The sequence below is a fragment of the Dendroctonus ponderosae genome, unplaced genomic scaffold (assembly GCF_020466585.1).
Source record: "Dendroctonus ponderosae isolate FM_Combo_2020 unplaced genomic scaffold, Dpon_F_20191213v2 Dpon_F_20191213_5, whole genome shotgun sequence".
Classification (NCBI taxonomy): Eukaryota; Metazoa; Arthropoda; class Insecta; order Coleoptera; family Curculionidae; genus Dendroctonus; species Dendroctonus ponderosae.
In genome coordinates, this window is record NW_026018715.1 from 3575127 (window position 1) to 3593602 (window position 18476).

General features: G+C 34.5%; 1 protein-coding gene across 6 annotated transcripts in view; it reads left to right on the forward strand.

Annotated features, from left to right (window-relative positions):
* LOC109533699 (protein diaphanous) overlaps positions 1-18476 on the forward strand; it is a 69890-nt gene that overhangs the window by 40713 nt on the left and 10701 nt on the right. For all 6 annotated transcript variants that reach the window (XM_048666957.1, XM_048666956.1, XM_048666954.1 and 3 more), the window contains 10 exons: positions 742-847; positions 905-1106; positions 2599-2758; positions 2819-2974; positions 9282-9390; positions 11378-11615; positions 11680-11807; positions 12282-12433; positions 14509-14710; positions 16048-16244. In XM_048666957.1, the coding sequence (XP_048522914.1) occupies positions 742-847; positions 905-1106; positions 2599-2758; positions 2819-2974; positions 9282-9390; positions 11378-11615; positions 11680-11807; positions 12282-12433; positions 14509-14710; positions 16048-16244 (1650 nt within the window). The remainder of the gene's footprint in view (positions 1-741; positions 848-904; positions 1107-2598; positions 2759-2818; positions 2975-9281; positions 9391-11377; positions 11616-11679; positions 11808-12281; positions 12434-14508; positions 14711-16047; positions 16245-18476) is intronic.

Here is an 18476-nt window from a genome sequence, read left to right on the forward strand (position 1 = left end):
GATTACTGTGAAGCGATGCATGCTAGTATCTTTAATTGGAGATGCCCACAATAAAAATAATAAAAATGTAACGAACGCACAATTATAACGCGCAAATATAAGATATTTGTTTTAGGATGGGGTTTTGAAATTTCTTTTTTTAATTTATTGCTTTTTAAAATTTTATTGACTTCTTCTTAGAGCAAGTTTTTTATAGTTAGAAAGTCATATTTTTATTATCTCTATTTTGTTTACTCCCTAATTTCGAGAAGGCAGTTATTTGGAAAATAAATCAGATTTTTAAATAATAGCTATGAAATGCTATTCGGTAGATTTGACAGTAGTTTATGCAATAAAAAGTTTGTATAAAAAACTGAACATAATTTTCTAAAATGCTTTCTTTTAGTGCTAAAATATTAGACTACGTATTCTATTATTGATAAATCGCTTTGGATATAGTACCTAATAAACATTTATGCGCTTTTTGAATTTAACATTTCGCCCTGTAGCTTACTATTTCGAGACACAAAAAATGCGAAATCTTTTACTAAAGTTATTTTTTTCTAATTAAAGAGTCTATACTTTAATCTAGATTGAGGTTGATGGTTTTTCTAGTGATTATTATCTCGATTTAAGCAAGCAACTAACTGCAAGTCAATTTGATGAACATATTTTTATATAGCTTGAAATATTTCGATTCGCTTGAATTATTATTATTACTACTATAATTCACACTTGTTGAGGAAGATTTTATTTTTTTAGAGTGATATGAATTTGAATGATGACAAGAAGAAACCACTACGCAATGTGTCCCTTAACCAAAAGAAAAAAATGTTGGTAATGCAAAATAAAAATAAAACTGAATCGGGTAAGTGGTACCTTGTGGTAAAATGAAAACTGTTATTTATAAAAAATATTGTTTCAGGTAACAGATTCAATGACCCAGAAGATTATTATGACTACTTAGAGGCACATTTAAAAAGCGAATACATTCAATTAAATAAACTGTTAAGCTGCGCTGAAAGTTTGCGAGTAGCATTAGCGAATAACCCATTAAGTTGGGTTGAAAAATTCGGTAGCCAAGGAGTCCAGCTTATTCTGAAAGTCTTGGACGTTGCTTTAAAAAAGTAAGTTCTATCTCTACAGGATGATTTCAGCAGCTCAGCAAAAACATTACGAGAGTGTTACATACATTATGGACAAAAAGATGGTCTTGCGGCTATGGCACACCTTCAGCGAGTATTTATTATTTATATCTGTACTTTTGACTCCCTAAAACGTACTAAAAACTGCGCAAAAAGGAATTAGACTTTTACAAGACTTAGACAAAGCACCTCGAGTTCCCCATTGAATTTATATGGGGAAAAGTTGTTTATCCTTCAAAAAACCGGTCTAAATTTCGTATTTTCTAAGTACTTCAGGTAAGAGTTTATTATTTTATTTTCTACGCCAGTATCAATAAGAATATTGAAAATGTTGCAAGTTAGTTTTTTCTGTTCTTTTTTCATTACAAAATACATGGCTTATTATTAAAATGTTACATTGATTGGCAATAATGAGCATTGAAAGCATTTAATTTCCATCCCAGTCTTTCGATTTTCAAGATTTGCATTAATTTTATATGGAAAAAACCTGTTAATTTGCTTATCCTTTGTAAAATCGGTCCAAATTTTGGATTTTCATTATTGAAGCCATTTTTTCTTACGTATTTTGAGCTGATGAATCGAATGCTCCCATCGGTTTTTCTTTAAGTATCACCAAATCTTGTATCTAAGTCAACAAATGGTTATAAGCAGAATAACTTGAAAAATGAGTGAAAAAAGGCAATAAATTGACCTGTAAGGACCATAATCATTCAATTATATATTTTTTCATGTATTTTGAGCTGCTGAATCCAGTGGTGCGCTTATTTTTTTCTACGTAGCGATAAAACGAGTTATAAGCCAAAACCGTCAAAAAACTTGGAAAAAAGCAGATAATTTCCTTGCTTCTTTTGTTTGTTGCAGTGCATTTCCGTCTTAGCGTTTTCCGACATCTGGTTTCTCACCTTTAAAACGCCATGTTGAATTTTGGATTGTTAGGAAATCTTTCCGCCCACAATAGCACAGCTTCTCTGTTATTATTTCTGCACTCTCCCAAAGTTAACCACGTGTCAACTTCCATATTAAAATTCTCTTCCATGTTTAATTACGATAACTTGAGGAAAAGAGCGTTAATACGTCAAAATTCTCAATTAACGCTAGCAGTGATGCGTTGCCGTTGATATGAAAGACAATTTGAAAAACCACTGACTTGTTTAATTGTATTTAAGTTCAATAAAACTTAAATGATCGATAATTGTGTAACCAGATGAGTAAAACATGCAAAAATTTGTACACATACGTGGTTTTTCATGTAGAATCAAATTTCAGAATAAAAAATATATCTTAAAACATGTCCCCCTGCATATATATTACTTTCAAACTTGTTTATAAATATATTCTTTAAAAAACTGGGCAGTATCGTGTATAACAGTGTCGTAATGTTTTTGAGTATATAGTATTTCTATATCTTCAGCTCAACTTTCTCAACTGAATATAAGCGTGTAATCAATGTATTTCATATCAATAAATTTTTTAGCAAAGATGTGAAGCTTCAGAATGAGTGTTTGAGATGTCTCGAAAAGTTCATGAACAATACCACTGGAATAAAACACTTTCTAGCAAATGTCAAAGGACACGAAACTGTAGCCAAGTGTTTGGACTACGAAAAGCCTCATGTAATGATTCAAGCTTTGAAGGTATTTTTTTCAATTTTATTTTACGAAGGAACATGTTATTAATTCACTGCCTGTTGTTAGATTCTTGCTCCGATGTGTCTGATTTCTTCTGAGGGTGAGGAGGATGGAGCCAATAAAGTTTTGTTAGCAATTACGAAAGTAGCAGAACATGAGCGAAGAGAAAGGTTTTTACCAATTGTCAATGGTATTGCCAAAAGTGATAATGCAGACTTGCAAGTAAGTTTACATTTAATTTAGTTGGTGGAACAAACCCAAAGGCAGTATCAAGTTTGTGAATTATTTCGCCATGTGGTAATTGTCCTTGACATAAATACTATTAGAGAACCACCTACGCCATCACTTGCAGGGCAGTCCATACTTTATTCACAGTATGTTTTGGACAACAAAATGCCATTTGTTAATTTTTTATTAACAATTTTCAACATCGCATTTTTTGTCGAAGTCGAAACGATTACAGCAATCTTAATGGTATACTTGGTTTAATTGCAGGGAATTGAATTTCGAAGAGAATGGGAGGTCGAGAGGACCGGAGAAGACTCGAAAAAAATCAGAAAAGTTCACGTTTTCGTAAAAAATTTACAACTGATTTTTTAATTTTACGACCTCCAATTTTAAGTAATGTACATACTTTATGTGGGCAAAAGCTGTACTCGGTCGGAAAAATAGTTTTTGTACAATTCCGTGTTGCCGAGGTCTCATTGCTCCTGAGATTGTCCAGTTGAGATTTAAAATATGGATGTGGAAACTAGACATGAGTAACAACAAAACGTATATTCCGGGTTTTTTATAAACTGTTTTTAAGTGTGTGAAACAGGGTCTTGAATATTAGTGGAAACAGCCGCACGCACGAAAGCGGCCGAGTGGTAGGGGACGCTGCTGGTTGAGGGGAATTGTTGAAACAAAATTCTTGCGTATTCTTTCATCAATTGTTAAATCTGAGTCAAAAATCGATTTTCTCGTGTTCATATATCCCAGAATCAAACAATAAGTCTATGAAAAAGCTGCAGTAGATGCTGAAATAATTTAATGCAAAGAATTATAAGTTGCGCGTGTATACTTTTTACCTCAACCAGCAGCGTCCCCTACCACTCGACCGCTTTTGTGCGTTCGGGCGTTTTCACTCATATTCAAGAGTCATGTCTAGTAAGGGTGAGAATTGTGCGAGAACTGTTAATCCGACCGAGTACACCTACCCCAGTGCAAAATTTTAGCTCTTAATATTAAAAAGTGGCTACGTTGAGAATTGTTGAAGAAAACGGAAAGTCCGTTTTCCGGTTTTCTTCGAGTTTTCTCCGGTTCTCACTACCTCCCATTCTCTTTGTCAAAACATTTTGTTGTCCAAAACATACGGACTGCCCTGTATTCATGCAAAAAACACTATTATTTTAATCTCTATTGCTTGGTCTAATCATGTACATGTCCTAAATGTACAGCTGACACTATGAACTTAAAATTTTACATATTCAGACAAAAATAAAGTAAATATAGCCGCGGGGACAAAGCCACGCAACAAAATGAGTATATCCAATAGTGTGCCCAGGTTAAGTATTCTTGGACCAGTGTCCTGTATGGCCATTATCAAAATGGTACTGTGACATTTTTTGCTGAAAATGATCTGACCTAATTTTTGTTAAAAAAACTTTGAGACCATTTCGGCCATTTCTTCATTAGGAATTGGTTGCCAAATAATTTATTATAAAAATACATTATCGCTTACTACGACATTTACAACTAATGGATAAAATTGTTGAATAACACGGAAGTTGAAGCAATTTATTTGCGCAAAACCTACCAATCTTACAAGATGTTTCCAAGAGCACGAAAATTGGAAATGTTCGAAAGGGTAATTAAAAAATGATTCCACCTACCATGGAAAAATGTTGCAAATGTTTGCACCAAGACTATCAAGAATTTACCAGTTACCCAATGCGGATCAGCGCGGTAGCTCTATAAAAATATGAGCACAAATCCACAGCAGTATTATCAATTAAAATTAACCGTAGCATTCTCTCTACAGGCTGTACCAAATTAAGTGCGCACCATTGTTAACTTTGTTATTTATTTATTAGTTTTGTATTTATTATTAACTTTATTAGTGGAGATGCAGTCTTGGTTTAAATGGCAGAGCATTTATATTTTTGGACGCTGGTTGCAATGGTGATACTAAAATAATTAAGCATCGCATTGTACAGATAATTAAAAAAACACTAATTTTTAAATGGAACCCCCTGTATATTAGTGCACAAAATTGAAGTCAATTTAATTCTACGTAAAACTTTAGTAAGCAAGTATTCAGTTTGACATTTCAAGTTCGCAAAAATGCGTTTCTCCCGACCGTCGATATTTTTTGAAAGTTTCCCGCCAATTTCGGCAAAATAACAACACTTGAAAGGAGTTAATATTGGAAATGAACAAGCAGAAATTAACGTTCTGGCATATTTTGAAGCGTTCCCGATAAATCTGTGAGAGATTTGCGAACAGAAAACCCTTATTCCTTCCTGTAAATAAGGGCCTTCCCTTTTTGTGGAGTGATGATTCAAACTTTTCCAACCAATCCATGTTTAATAGGAAAAATGTTCACTATTGGAGCACGGAAAATTTATTTGGAATCGACCCCTGTTACCCACAGAGACGTTTTAGCGTTAACGTATGGTGGGCATAATAGGCGCAAAAATAGTGGGGCCAGTTTAAAAAAGGATATTAACTGGTCAGCGCTATAGCGAGTTACTAAAACACATTTTTGAAAACATTTTGACGAAGTTAATTTGGCAGAGGGGCAGGAAATATTATTCCAACAAGACGGCGCTGCAACTCATAATATGAGAGAAATTTTATGGTTAATACTTCGATATTTTGGTGATAGAATTATAGCCACCCACGGTTCTATACGTTGTCCGTCACGATCCCCTGATATTGCTCCATTAGTTTTTTTTGTGGGGTACTATCAAAGATGAGGTGTACCGGGAAAAATATCAAAACGTAGAAGAACTAAAACTAAAAGTCCGGCAAGTAGTCGGCAATTTAGGCGGTCGTCAAATGTTTAATGCATCGACTCTGTAAAAAGACGTGATTTAAATTGTAATATTCAGGAGGGGGGTATTTTTGAACACCTTCTGTAAACATGTTCATTTTCATTTAGTTTATTTTTTTTAGTTCATAGTTTTAAGACATTTTCAACCGCTTAGGTAGTTAGAAGTAAAATATATTTAATATTTTTAAAACTTGTCATTTTAGAAAAAAATGTTACTAAACTTTTTTGCTTAGAATTAAATTGACTTCGATTTTGTGCACTAATATACAAAGGGTTCCATTTAAAAATAAATGTTTTCTTAATTATCTTTACAATGTGAAGTTAATTTCTTTTAGTATCACCATAGATACCAGCGTAAAAAATCCAACTCTTTGCCATTTAAACAAAGACTGTATCTCCACTAATAACAAAGTTACCAATGGTGCGCCCTTAATTTGGTACAGCCTGTATATTACGAAAAATATTTTTTTAAATAACTTTACCGTCAATAGCCGCGGAGCCAGAATTTTTTTCTTAATAAAAGTTACGTATTATTTTATTTTGATCATATGCTTATCAGACTCATTGTATACATCAATACGATTAACTGGACTAAAATATATTCTTCTAATCGCTAACTATGCTAAGGATACAAATTCGCTAATTTCAGATTCAGGTATCATCAAAATAAAAGAAGTAATCGCTAAACTGCTTGTGATATCAAATGCCAGTGACTGGTTCAATAGAAACAGATTGGTACACAGATTGATAAAGATGAGAATAAATAAAATGGGTCCAAATTGATTTGACTAGTTGTTTTGTGTATCCAGTCTTGTTATAACCTATTTATAATCAGTTTGTGTCTTTTCGAAATATGTTTTAGTTATTTATAGTTAGTTCGGTTGGAAGTCGTTAGTGAGATTGTTTAGAATTTAGCGGATACTTGTTACCATCTTTTTTAATTGTAATTAATTGTAATTGTAATAAATTACATTGCTATTATGGGGAAAATTAAAATGTCTAAGATTTCCAAGTGGACAAAGAAAAAGTTGGCGAAATATGGGGTAAATATGTAATAATAATATAAGTTAATCTGGTATTAACCATTCAAATGCTTGCACTATTCCCTTATATTCAGCCACATAGGAATAAAAGTATATGGATAAACCATTAGAATCAAAATACCTTGATTACAATGATATGCTTGTTCAAATATTAGCCTATTTAGTTGTGTTGTTAGTAGTGTTGACAACCGTTACTTACACTATACAAAATTTATTATAATTTGAGCTTGTTGATATACGAGTGGGTTTTTAAAAAGTATAAACACGAATATGTCGAAAAGTATGCCGGCAACGAAAGAATCCAAAAACCCGAAAATATTTCAAAAATTTTAAAAGTTTAAATATTTACGGGACAGGAAAACATGATAAATACAAGAAAACAAAATTCTTTATTTTTAGATTTATCATGCTGGGGAATGTGAATACTCTTTGCATGCTTGAAAGGAATTTTACGGACAAGGTCGTCTTACTAATAGATTGTGCAGTGTTTGCATTATCGAATCCTTTAGGGGTTGGAATTAATTAAACCTTGGCGCCATAGAAAATGCATTGCGATGATAATTAACAACCATACCCGTGTTGGTTTGGTAGAGTTGTGAGTTAATCATCACCTCAATTATCTTCCTCTCTCATATTATAATGCGTAAAACTTTTATGGTTTTGGACCGTGGAAGCCAAGAAATAAGATTACAAAGTACAGTCTTAATTATAAGGGTAAATGGTTCATGGTTTATAACCAAAACACCGTATAATGAGCGTTAAAAAGGTCAGTGGTCTGACTTCAAACATCAATTAGATAGGGATGTTTATTTTTTATTAACATGGCACCGGGCGCTTATCAGTTGCATTATATACTACAAACGAAATGAAGGAATCTATGCTTTATAATATTCAGTGAAAGTTGTTGTGTTGCGGAGTAGCAAAAAAACTGAAACTGTCCCTCACTTCAGGGAAAAAACTGCCGAACCGAAGGTTTGATGAAAAATCAGGATTTCCTAAGGCCGTTTCTCTTCTCTAGTTTTACAATTATCATAAGTAAACAAAGCGGAGGATTGGGAAAGGGCTGTAGGGCATTTGAAATCGGGAAACATGTGCCAAATCCAAAAAATAACCAACGGGCAGACACAAAATACAATTGAATTGAATTGAAAGATTTTTTTCAAAAACTTAAGTCTTAATTAAAGTTCGCAAACTGTTTTCACACAGGGATGCCAGCTGATTTGACCGGAATCAGCAAGGAAAAATTGCAAGTTTGATTTTGTTTATTTAAATCTTAAAATCGAAAAATCGAAGTTAACCAAATGCGTTCAATGAACGGCCTAAGGAAGTTGTGTGTTAGGCAATTACCGAATTTCTGGCCCACTTAAGGGAGGATACCTAGATCCTTCAGTGGCTAAGGATGGATTTACCAAACAGTCCCTAATTGTTCCAAAATAATCGCGAAATACCAAATCGGTTAGTCAAAAGTCAAATCACCCTTAAATTCGGGAACCACCTGCCACTCGCTTAATAAAGTTTTTCTATAGCAAATCGTGGTCTGGCTTGACAAGAAAAATATCCGCATACTAAACGGCAAAAATCTACTTGACTTTTGTCTTTAAAAATTTGGAATCAGCCGGGTTCTGTCCACTCAAAAGTACTCTGAAGCGTGCTCCAGAAACACAACCTGATCCTTCAGAATGTAATCTGGAGAAAAAAAACGGGACTGACTGCCTCTCTTGACTCTGTGCAGGCTTATTTATCTCAGCAAAAAGGGGTTCCCTGTAATATAGGGTTCCCCTGCACGATACGCGCGTTCCCGCTGTGCACGAAATTTTTTTTATCAGCGGAATGTGGTTCCCCTGTAACTGGGGTTTCCCAGCACGACAGTATATTTTAGTTTTTCATGGAGATTGAAGCTGTGGTCTTTTTTCAGGAAATCTTCTATTTCTTGGCAGGCATTTTCAAGCCATAGTTGTTTGGCTTGTTTAATTGTTTAATTCAAATTTATTAAATTAATGACATTTTTAATTTAAACAGTTTTTCTGTTAACTTTTCTTAATGAGCCGGAACACCATGTATAATTGCAGGATGGTTGATATCTGTCAAGAAACTGAACTAATGTATAATTTAAATGAATTTTCTTGAAAAAATTCTGGAAGAATCATGCATGAAAAAACAAAGTTTCAATTTACGCATGATCCATGCATTTAGAGGAAACTATGCAGATTACTTTATTGGCTTGCATGTGGGTTTTCTTCATGCCAGATTTTTTAAACAGGCCATAAAATATCGGAAAGGAATCATTTTCGGACCTATGTCGGCATGAAGTTGTTTTCATATTATCTCCTCTAGGCTTTAGTCACCACAACTCTGAAACGCCCTAATATATTATGGGTATTGTTCCACCTTCATATGTTTTTAGTGTCTGCATTATAATATAACATAATTGCTGCTTTGGTTTTTTTAGAGTATGTGCCTTCAATTTATAAATGCCCTTTTATCCGAAACAGACGATTTTGAATTTCGGATGCATTTACGAAACGAAATTGTGAGAAATGGACTTTTTGATAAATTAGGTAGGTTTTGTAGTATAAAAGAGTGTTAATAAACACGTTCCCAACTTGCGGGGATTATAAAGAACATTGCGATAGATTTTTTTATATCAAAGATTATCTGTAATTATGGCTGGGTAAAAATACATCAGTTTTTTTGATAACACCAATTAACTAAGGAATATATGCACCTCCAGATAAATAAATATTCAAACGGAGTTAAATCTGGACCTTGCATTGACCAACCCCACCGAGATTGAGTTCATAAGTTTAAGAGTAAAACCCTTTGCAGAAAAGAAGAGACTTATTTAATTATCTAAAATAAATACCTAAGTCCTATTGTGCTGTAATTCGTCTAAACATTCTCCCCAGTTGGTGCGTTTTTTTACATTAGCTATAGTATATTTCGGTTATAAATCTCTTTGAATCTGCAATGTTCAATAGTTTATGGTATAGAGGATGCCCCTTTTACGAGCCTCATTATCGGAATCTTGCACATTTTTTCAGCTTTCTCTAATGTCTTGCTTGAACAAAATTATGTTATCTAAAAATGTCAAAATCAATTATATCGGCATAATAAAAAAAGTTGGTGATGGCGGTCGGAAATCGAAACGTTGGAATAGTCACATCTCCATCCCATAAACGGGAAATTTTTCGCATGAAAATGTTACAATCGTTTGAAATACGCCCGTTTGAATATATCCGTTTGTTTCGAATATTTTCTGTATCAATTCAAATTTTCCATGATTTAACACCGCATTTAGCAAAGCTCAAAAATACATAACTTTACCCCAATTTAAGCGATGCCTTTCCGGTTTTGTAATCCGAATCGTGAGGCTTGCAAAACGGACACACATTATTATATGACATTATATATGATTTCTATATACTGATATACAGAGTGTCCCTGACTGTACAACGCTTAATTACAAATTCCTTAACCGAAAGTAAGGCGATCACACTTATCTATATCTAATGTTGCTTCATTTTGCCGCTACAGGGCGCTAAAGTTATCAAATTAATATCGTTTTTTCCAAGTAATTTCTAAACGCCGAATTCTACATAAATTGACCTCTTTTGGCGTTGTGGTGATGATGTTGAGTGTTTATATTTTTGTTTCTCCTTTTTTTCTGCTTCTAGCTGATTTTCTTTTGAAACTTTTTTGCCTCTTGTAAAATTTTCGTCAAACCTACTGTGTCTGTACAAATAGCTATTTGCGATGCCTCTCAATTCAGATTTTTAATTATTCAGAACGAACAAAAAAGCATGGAAAAGTATTAATTCTGAAAAATTGAACTAATTTAATTATTTTAACAAATGTTCAAAATGTTGACTATTTTCCCTAACACTTATGTAAATTATTTCCTTTCAAAAAAATTTACTGTTCTTTGGGCATCGTGTCGGGCTTGTTTTTAAAATAATCTGGAGCTTTGAAATTTAATTCCAGTAACTCGGCTTCTGTAGCGACGGGCAAACACATTTGATTTAAGAGAGCATCACAGAAAAAAATCTGGTGGTGTTAAATCGGATGATCTTGGTGGCCAATTTATTGGTGCATCGTTCCCTCTTCCGAACCATCTATTATCGAACTTGCTCAACAGTAAATTCAGTTTGTCAAATGTGTGAAATAATTTGTTTAAGTTAAGTGAAGCATTGTTTTAAGCAACAATACAATACATTTGCACAATACAATACATTGCACATTTTTTTCACAAAAATGATGGTCTGCAAGGTGTAAATATTTTTTTGCACAGAAAGTGAAGAAAATTTTACAAGAGGCAAAAAAGTTTAAAAAGAATCGGAAGAAATCAGCTAGTGGTAGAACAAAAATTAAATTATTTGTAGCAAAAAAGCGCCCTGAGCGGCAAAAGAAAGTAACACTGGTTATGCTTAGATCGTCTTATTTTCGGTTAAGGAATTTGTGGTTAAGCGTTGTACAGTCATTTCAGGGACACACTGTATATTTTCTATGTTGATAGATATGAAAGTTATTGTACCTGTTAAATTTCAGTTGAATTGAAAAAAGAGACAAACCCTGTGATTAAAACCCAATTTGACATTTTCGAAAATCAAAAGGATGCCGATGCTGACGAATTGCACGAACGGTTTGACAAAGTCCGAATCGACATGGACGACATGCAGGACTGTTTCGAAGTGCTCAAAAATATCACTTTGGAATCGCCGAGTGAACCGTATTTCCTGAGTGTCTTGCAACATCTCTTATTCATCAGAGATGACTTTAATGTTAGGTAGACTATTTGAAAACACATTTTTATTAGAAATACTCGTTTATTTTCGCTTATTTCATTTTAGGCCAGCATATTTTAAGATTATCGAAGAGGTTATTTCACAAATTGTACTGCACAAATCCGGTCTCGATCCAGATTTTAAAAAGAATCACATTGATATTGATTTGCAACCGTTATTAGACGAATTAAAAGGTAAGTGTATTTTAATAAATTATCTTCTAAGGCAAAGTTGCGCACCCTATTAGTTTCAAAGTGAATAGCAATATATAGGTACCGAAAGGTCGAGACCGAAATAAAATCGATCGGTTTATGGTTAAAAAATGTTAACCAATCTTTCTGGTCCATTTGATTTAACAATCGTAAGAATGTCTGTAGTGTAAAACGGGCTTCACATTTTCCTAGCTTCGAAGATTATTGAAGCAAAAATTTTGCTCTCGAAATTGAACAGCTAAAGAAGGTTGGAATGTCTATTTGTTAGTAATAAACTTATATGCTCTGTTTGTATTAATACTAACACTTTTATACAGTGGTAGACAGTTCGGTTGCAAAAAAAAGTTAAACACCCTATATATATTCGAATACATATATTATATGTCGCTCCTGTTTTAAAAATCGGTTTACTACTTTAATTGCATTTAACTAGTATAATTTGTGTGTTGTTTTTAGAGCGACCACCATCAGTGGACAACGCGAAAATACAAGAGTTGCAAAAACACCTGGATGAAGCGTTGGAGGCTAAAGGCGAAGCCGAAGCCAAACTAACAAAACTGATAGGGGCTGTTAAGGGTGGTGGAGATGGTAAACTAGATCCCAGTTTGGTAAGTGCTTTTAGCTAGACGGTAGACTTAGAGATGTTTTCTCCTTTTATGTGCATTCTCTTTTGAGAGTGCCAATTAATATGACACATTCCCTATCCAGTTTACTATGAAGAAGGGCGTTTCTTTTGGTTTGTATTCACTCTTCTCTGTTTCACAGTCACGAATTTTTCCCGTCTATGTGCAGAGTGGTCCAGTCTCCAGAGCGGTCACTTAAAGGATTCATTCTCATCAAAACAATATGAGAACAATTTGAGAAACGCTTTGTTAAGGAAATCTCGCTGGTGCCACGGCTGTGGATACTTAGACCCAAAATTGTATGCAATAACTGCCAATGAAGGAGCATATTTTGCAATAAAAACTAAATTCTTTTTGATTGGTGGCGTCCGCATTAACACGTTTATGGAAGTTTTTAATGTAAAAATGGTGAGACCAATTTTCATAAAAGCATTCATAAAATCGTTGATGGGGATTTGGCGTTGGAATCGGGATTTGGCGTTGATGATGAACATCACAGATTGATGTTGTGTTTTTTAACTTTATCATTAAATGATTGTCAATTATTTTGTAATTTGTACTTGAAAACGATGAATTCTACAGAGAAATTCAAACAAAACGTTTTTCTGAACTGAACGAAGAATTGAAAAGTGATTTTTATTTATATTATATTAAGAATATCCATTAACGTGTTAGTACGGACACTACTGGTCAAAAGTAATTTAGTTTTTATTGCAAAATGGGCTCTTGCATTAGTAATTATCGCCTGTATCCACATTTTTTTCCTTCCGAATATACCTTATAACGCAAACTCATATAGCTTTTCGATTCTTTATCGCTCCCTTTTTCGTTCTGGAAACTGAATCACCCGGTATTTATTATAAGATATAACTGTTTGTATTTCCTTACTTCGAAGGGTACTTTCCCTTACTTGAGTTGTTTCAAAGCATCCGGCATCATGTACTTTCACATTGTAAATGCTGCAAGTTGCAAGTCCCCTAATGCCTTCCCGTTTCAGTATCCATGTTTACATCTTTGCATCCTTATAAAATATTGCACTGAGAATTTTTCTATTGATAATTTTGAGAGACAAAAATGCTTGGTATGTCGCGAAAACCTGCCTCAACAGTTCAAATTCTCCTTCTAATTTTTTGCAGTGTTCTATCCGAGTACTTTTGTATCTATCCAATTAAATCCAACCGTCTTGATAAATAAGCACCCTTTATTTAGAACTAGCGTCTAAAATGTAAAAAAAACCTCCTTCACACGTCGATTTACTGCGTTAAAATAGTAATTGAATTGTTCGTGTCTACGTACCCTGTCCATGCAATAATAAAAATAATAAAAATGGTCAAGAGTTCGGCTTCTCAACCGTCGCGGAAAAGACTGCATTATTCAATTCTGGCCATCTACACATTGTTATCATGTTCCATAGTATAAATGACCGTTTAATAAAAGTAGTTTGACGAAAGCTAAGGTATATTGTCCCATTACGGTTTCCTGGAGATACGAGTAATATGGTCAAATGATCTCATTTCACTTTAAGGTTTATTTTAGTTATGTCGTCCTGAGATTGAGGTAAAAGATGCACTCTTCGAAAAAGCATATGTAATTTTAAAAGGTTAACTAGTCCATTAGTCGTCCCTTCTGTAAATTTCAAGTAACAGTCAGGATCATACTTGTTCAGTTCTTTGACTAATTGAAGTTTATCAGGATGGTGATATTCTTTTAAAATCTTCCTTACTTACTTAATACTTATTTGAAGATTCAAAGTATTGAATAAGTAATATGCGGTATCTAGTAGACCTTAATTTATTACATGTTATTATTTTGCTGGGATTCCTTAAAAGTCAAGCTTTGGGCTTCCGCTGTTATGACTTCTAGGCCCAGTCTAACTGTTTTTCTCTCAGGAATTGCTACAAAGTGTTACTCACGAAGATCTACTCCTTGTACCTCCTTAACTCATTTCAACACTAAGGTTGTTAGTACCTGATCTTATGGATAATATTGCCGTTGATTTTTTCGTTTTTGAGTTGCGAGATTTTCGAGTGCTCAGTTTTAAATTAACATTTTAATTTCAGATAGAAAAGGTAATGCTGCCCGGAACGGGAAGTGGGGCTCTTCCTCCGCCACCACCGCCTCTTCCTGGGGGTGGCGGAGCGCCACCGCCTCCTCCTATGCCAGGAATGGGTGGGCCACCTCCACCACCTATGCCAGGATGTCCTGCTCCCCCACCTCCACCGCCCATGTTTGGTGGACCTCCACCACCTCCTATGATGCCTGGTAAGCTGTCCTTTTTTTATTTGGATGTCTTTAAAAATGCGTGTAAATCGAGCGCCAGTAGCATTTTGTCTATTTTCGAAGCAAGTGACTTAGCGAGTTAGTTTATTTGCATTCCTACTTAATCCTTGTCAATTTTAATCAGGCATTTCAATTTTATTGATTACTATTTAATTTACTTGAATTGACTTATAATTGAATAATTGCTTTATTATTATGAGGTAATTTCATTCTAACTTGTATATTGTACTTTTTTGGCCAACACCAAGAAGAAAACATCTAGAAAATAACATCTAGCTCGTTATAATATGGAAGCGATTAGTCGCTATAATGTATTTGAAATACGTTATTAAATTTGGTGCTATGAATCGTAAACAAACAATTGTTTATGACAAGAATTATGAGCTCGACTATATTTTGAATTTTGTGAGAACTACATTATGTATGCGAAAGTTGATTTGCTTAAAGCTGGGACACACCGGTAAGAGTACCTTCCGTCGATACCCAAACAATCGGATCGGAAAGGGGAAGGCACACATCTCGACATCTCATACACGCTTCAGGCTTCGTTCCGATTTTTGGCTCCGATAGTCACATACAGTTGCCATTCGCTAATCTAAAGGAAAGCACATTGCAGCAATAGTTTTAAAAAATGTTTTAACACTTTAGCAAGTGTGACTGTGACTTGGCTATGGTGGCACTTTGATTAGACAACCAGGAATAAGAAAGACGAAGATATTTGAGGGACAACAGGGAAAGGCGCTGATTTTTTGCTCTATAATGCTTGGATTTTAGGAAAAAACCTGCAGAAAAAATGTGTGAAGAAGACACATGTCTTAAAAAAGTAATATTGCTCTCTGGCCTGATAATGCAATGAATTGAATGCCAGGTAGCCAAGGAAACAAGGTCCAGACCTAAAAAGCCGAGTTTAAGCCGCGGCAAATTCCTTATTTATGCCTCCCCAAACCGTTCATATTCGCACCGTTTGAATATCGGCAATGGCGTCCGCGTCTTCTATAATACGAGAGCACTACAACTTTGTTCTTCGTCTAACTTTACCACTGATCGCACTGATCAATACCAATCCGATCAATTTTGATAGAGACGATTATAGTTTATCCGATCCGGCGAGAATCCCCGAGTCTTGGGTTGTCGGTAAAGTTGTAAACTTTCAAGATGCGCTCGAAGAAATAACGATTTGATGTTGTACCTATTTAGAAGTAAGGTCTGCATCCGACTAACGGAACCCGAATGGTGTGTAACCGGACAAAACAGGTTTCATGTGCAAGTGATGAGATGCTCGTGACAAAATAAAATTAAAGTTGTTTGTTTTTTCTCAGGTGGAGCTCCGCCACCCCCACCACCGCCAGGTATGGGCCCCCGGCCACCTGCGCCACCTGGAATGGGTCCACCACCTCCTCCATTCGGTATGGTTCCAATGCCAGGAATGAGGCCACCCGATGTTCTGCCCTATGGTCTAAAACCTAAAAAGAAGTGGGAAGTGAAAGGGCCTTTAAAAAAAGCCAACTGGAAAACTGTAAGTATGCATAGATTTATGTTTGAGTCGTGTTGTTTGATTAATATTAATATCTGTTCATTATAATAATGAGTTTTGCGTTCAAAAGTGTGCCGGCTTTTTTCGTTCAGTACCCTATAACTAGTCGTTCAGTGCTGTTCGTTCAGTTGAGCTTGTACTGACGATGCATTATAGTATTGAATCGTTTATCGTACTAATGACTGCAGGCGGCTCAACAATTTTGTTGAGGGTATGCGGTATTAGGGCTATATTGTATCATTTCATTAATTTGTTCACGTTTTGCTTAAGGCAGTAGTGCTTGAACTTTCGTCTTTAAAACTGTTTATTTTTTGTTTATTGTGTCCTTAATTAGAAGATAAGTCCAGTGTGAGTTGGTCTTTTTTAAAGAAGTGTATGACAAAACTTAGGAAAGTGCAAATTTTGTTTCTAAAAACTGTCGCATAAAGGTGGATCAAGTTATAATTTAACTCCACCCATCCATCAACCAGGAATTACAAAATGTAATAGATGGAAGACAACTACCTAAACAGTCAGTTACAGAAAAGCCAGATTCAAATAATACCAGTGCCGAACCGCGTAAACTTAAACAAGGCTCTCAAACTACAACAATCAGTTTCCGTAGGTACATATTTCAGAAAAGCCATAAGTGACAAGGAACGGAACGAAATATGTACATCACAAGATTGTTGAATTGCTTGTAAAAGACTATTTGACTCTTCATATTGTAGATAGTCAAAGTTTTAGAAAAGTATGGGGAGCTTTGAATCCTGATTACCAATTGCCTACTATATAATATATAATTGAGCACAGAAAAAGTAAAGAGGTGCTTAAATCTGATGACACAGTGAGTATCACTACTGACCAGTTGAAATTGATTAATGCCGAAAAATTTATATCCGTTACTGCACACCACATTAATGAAAAAAATGAGATAACGAGTATTTTACTAGATTGCTATAAATACCGGAAAAGTAATTCAGCAATAAATTTGTTCAAAGAATTAAAGCGTGTGCGTCAAGAATGGGAAAGACAATGCTGCCAATCTAGTAGCAGTAGTTAAGAGATCTGGATGGAGTCATGTGGCCTGTTTTGCACATAGTATGCACATAGAATTAATCGTTCAGGGCGCCCTAAAACATATTTCGGACATTCGGGCAAAGATAAAATGTATTATCGATTTAAAAAAAATAAGTCCAAAAACTATCGAAAAATGCCCATATTTGCTTTCACGTCCACAATTGTATCAATTATCTTGAACTGTAAACTATTAGCAACTAGGGCCAAGTTATAGGTATTTAAAAATGCTTTATCGTGACAAAAAGAAACAAACCAATTGTGCCATGATATAAAAGGTAATGAGTAGATTAATAGGTACCAATGTGTTTTCCACTCGCATTTCCGGTCCATATGTCAGTTATTAACAATGTATTGCAACAAATACAATTTTTGTCTTTTTTTGTTTATAACTTTGAAACTAATTTATTTAATATTTAAAATATTTTAAAATTAATTTAATAACTGATCATTCGGAATGCCCCAACGAGATGGTTTGTAGAGAATAAATATATCTACAAAATGAGAAGTCGAACGCATCAACCGAATAATTAGTTTTTTTAAAAATTYATATCTCCGTCATTTTTTGAGCTGGAGCGCTAAAGTTTTGAGGGAAAGTAGGGACTGTAACGTTCGTTATATGTGTCAAAGAAAGGTGCTGTGGAATTATTAGTTTTCTCAGAATCGCGATTCAAAGTTTGCAGTTGTCTCTTTCCGGCCGACCTGTATGCGCTACTGTAAGTCCGATTATAATTTCAAACCAACTACTACTACTACTCAACAGCGAGAGGGCGCTCGGCCGATTTTCGCGAAATTTATGACGGTTTTTAGCATGCTTCCAGGCATCTGATCGAAAAACTAAAATTTACGTTTTGTAGTGCACGATGTGAACTTTAGAACGGTTGTAAATATTGAAATTAAAATATCATTTTATGACTACGAATAATTTACAAACACTATACATTTTAATATTGCGAAACAAAATATAATACATTCTATATCTTCAATGCCCCTTCCTGAAAAAGAAAATCTAGAGACATAATTAGAAGCATCAGAAACCCGATAAATATTTGGAAGAAACAGTTTTAGAGAGAACAATGGATTCAATAAAATGGTGTGAAGATCGACAGACTATTTATTTTCGACTTTACAAGATCGTTAGAAATAAACGGTTCAGGT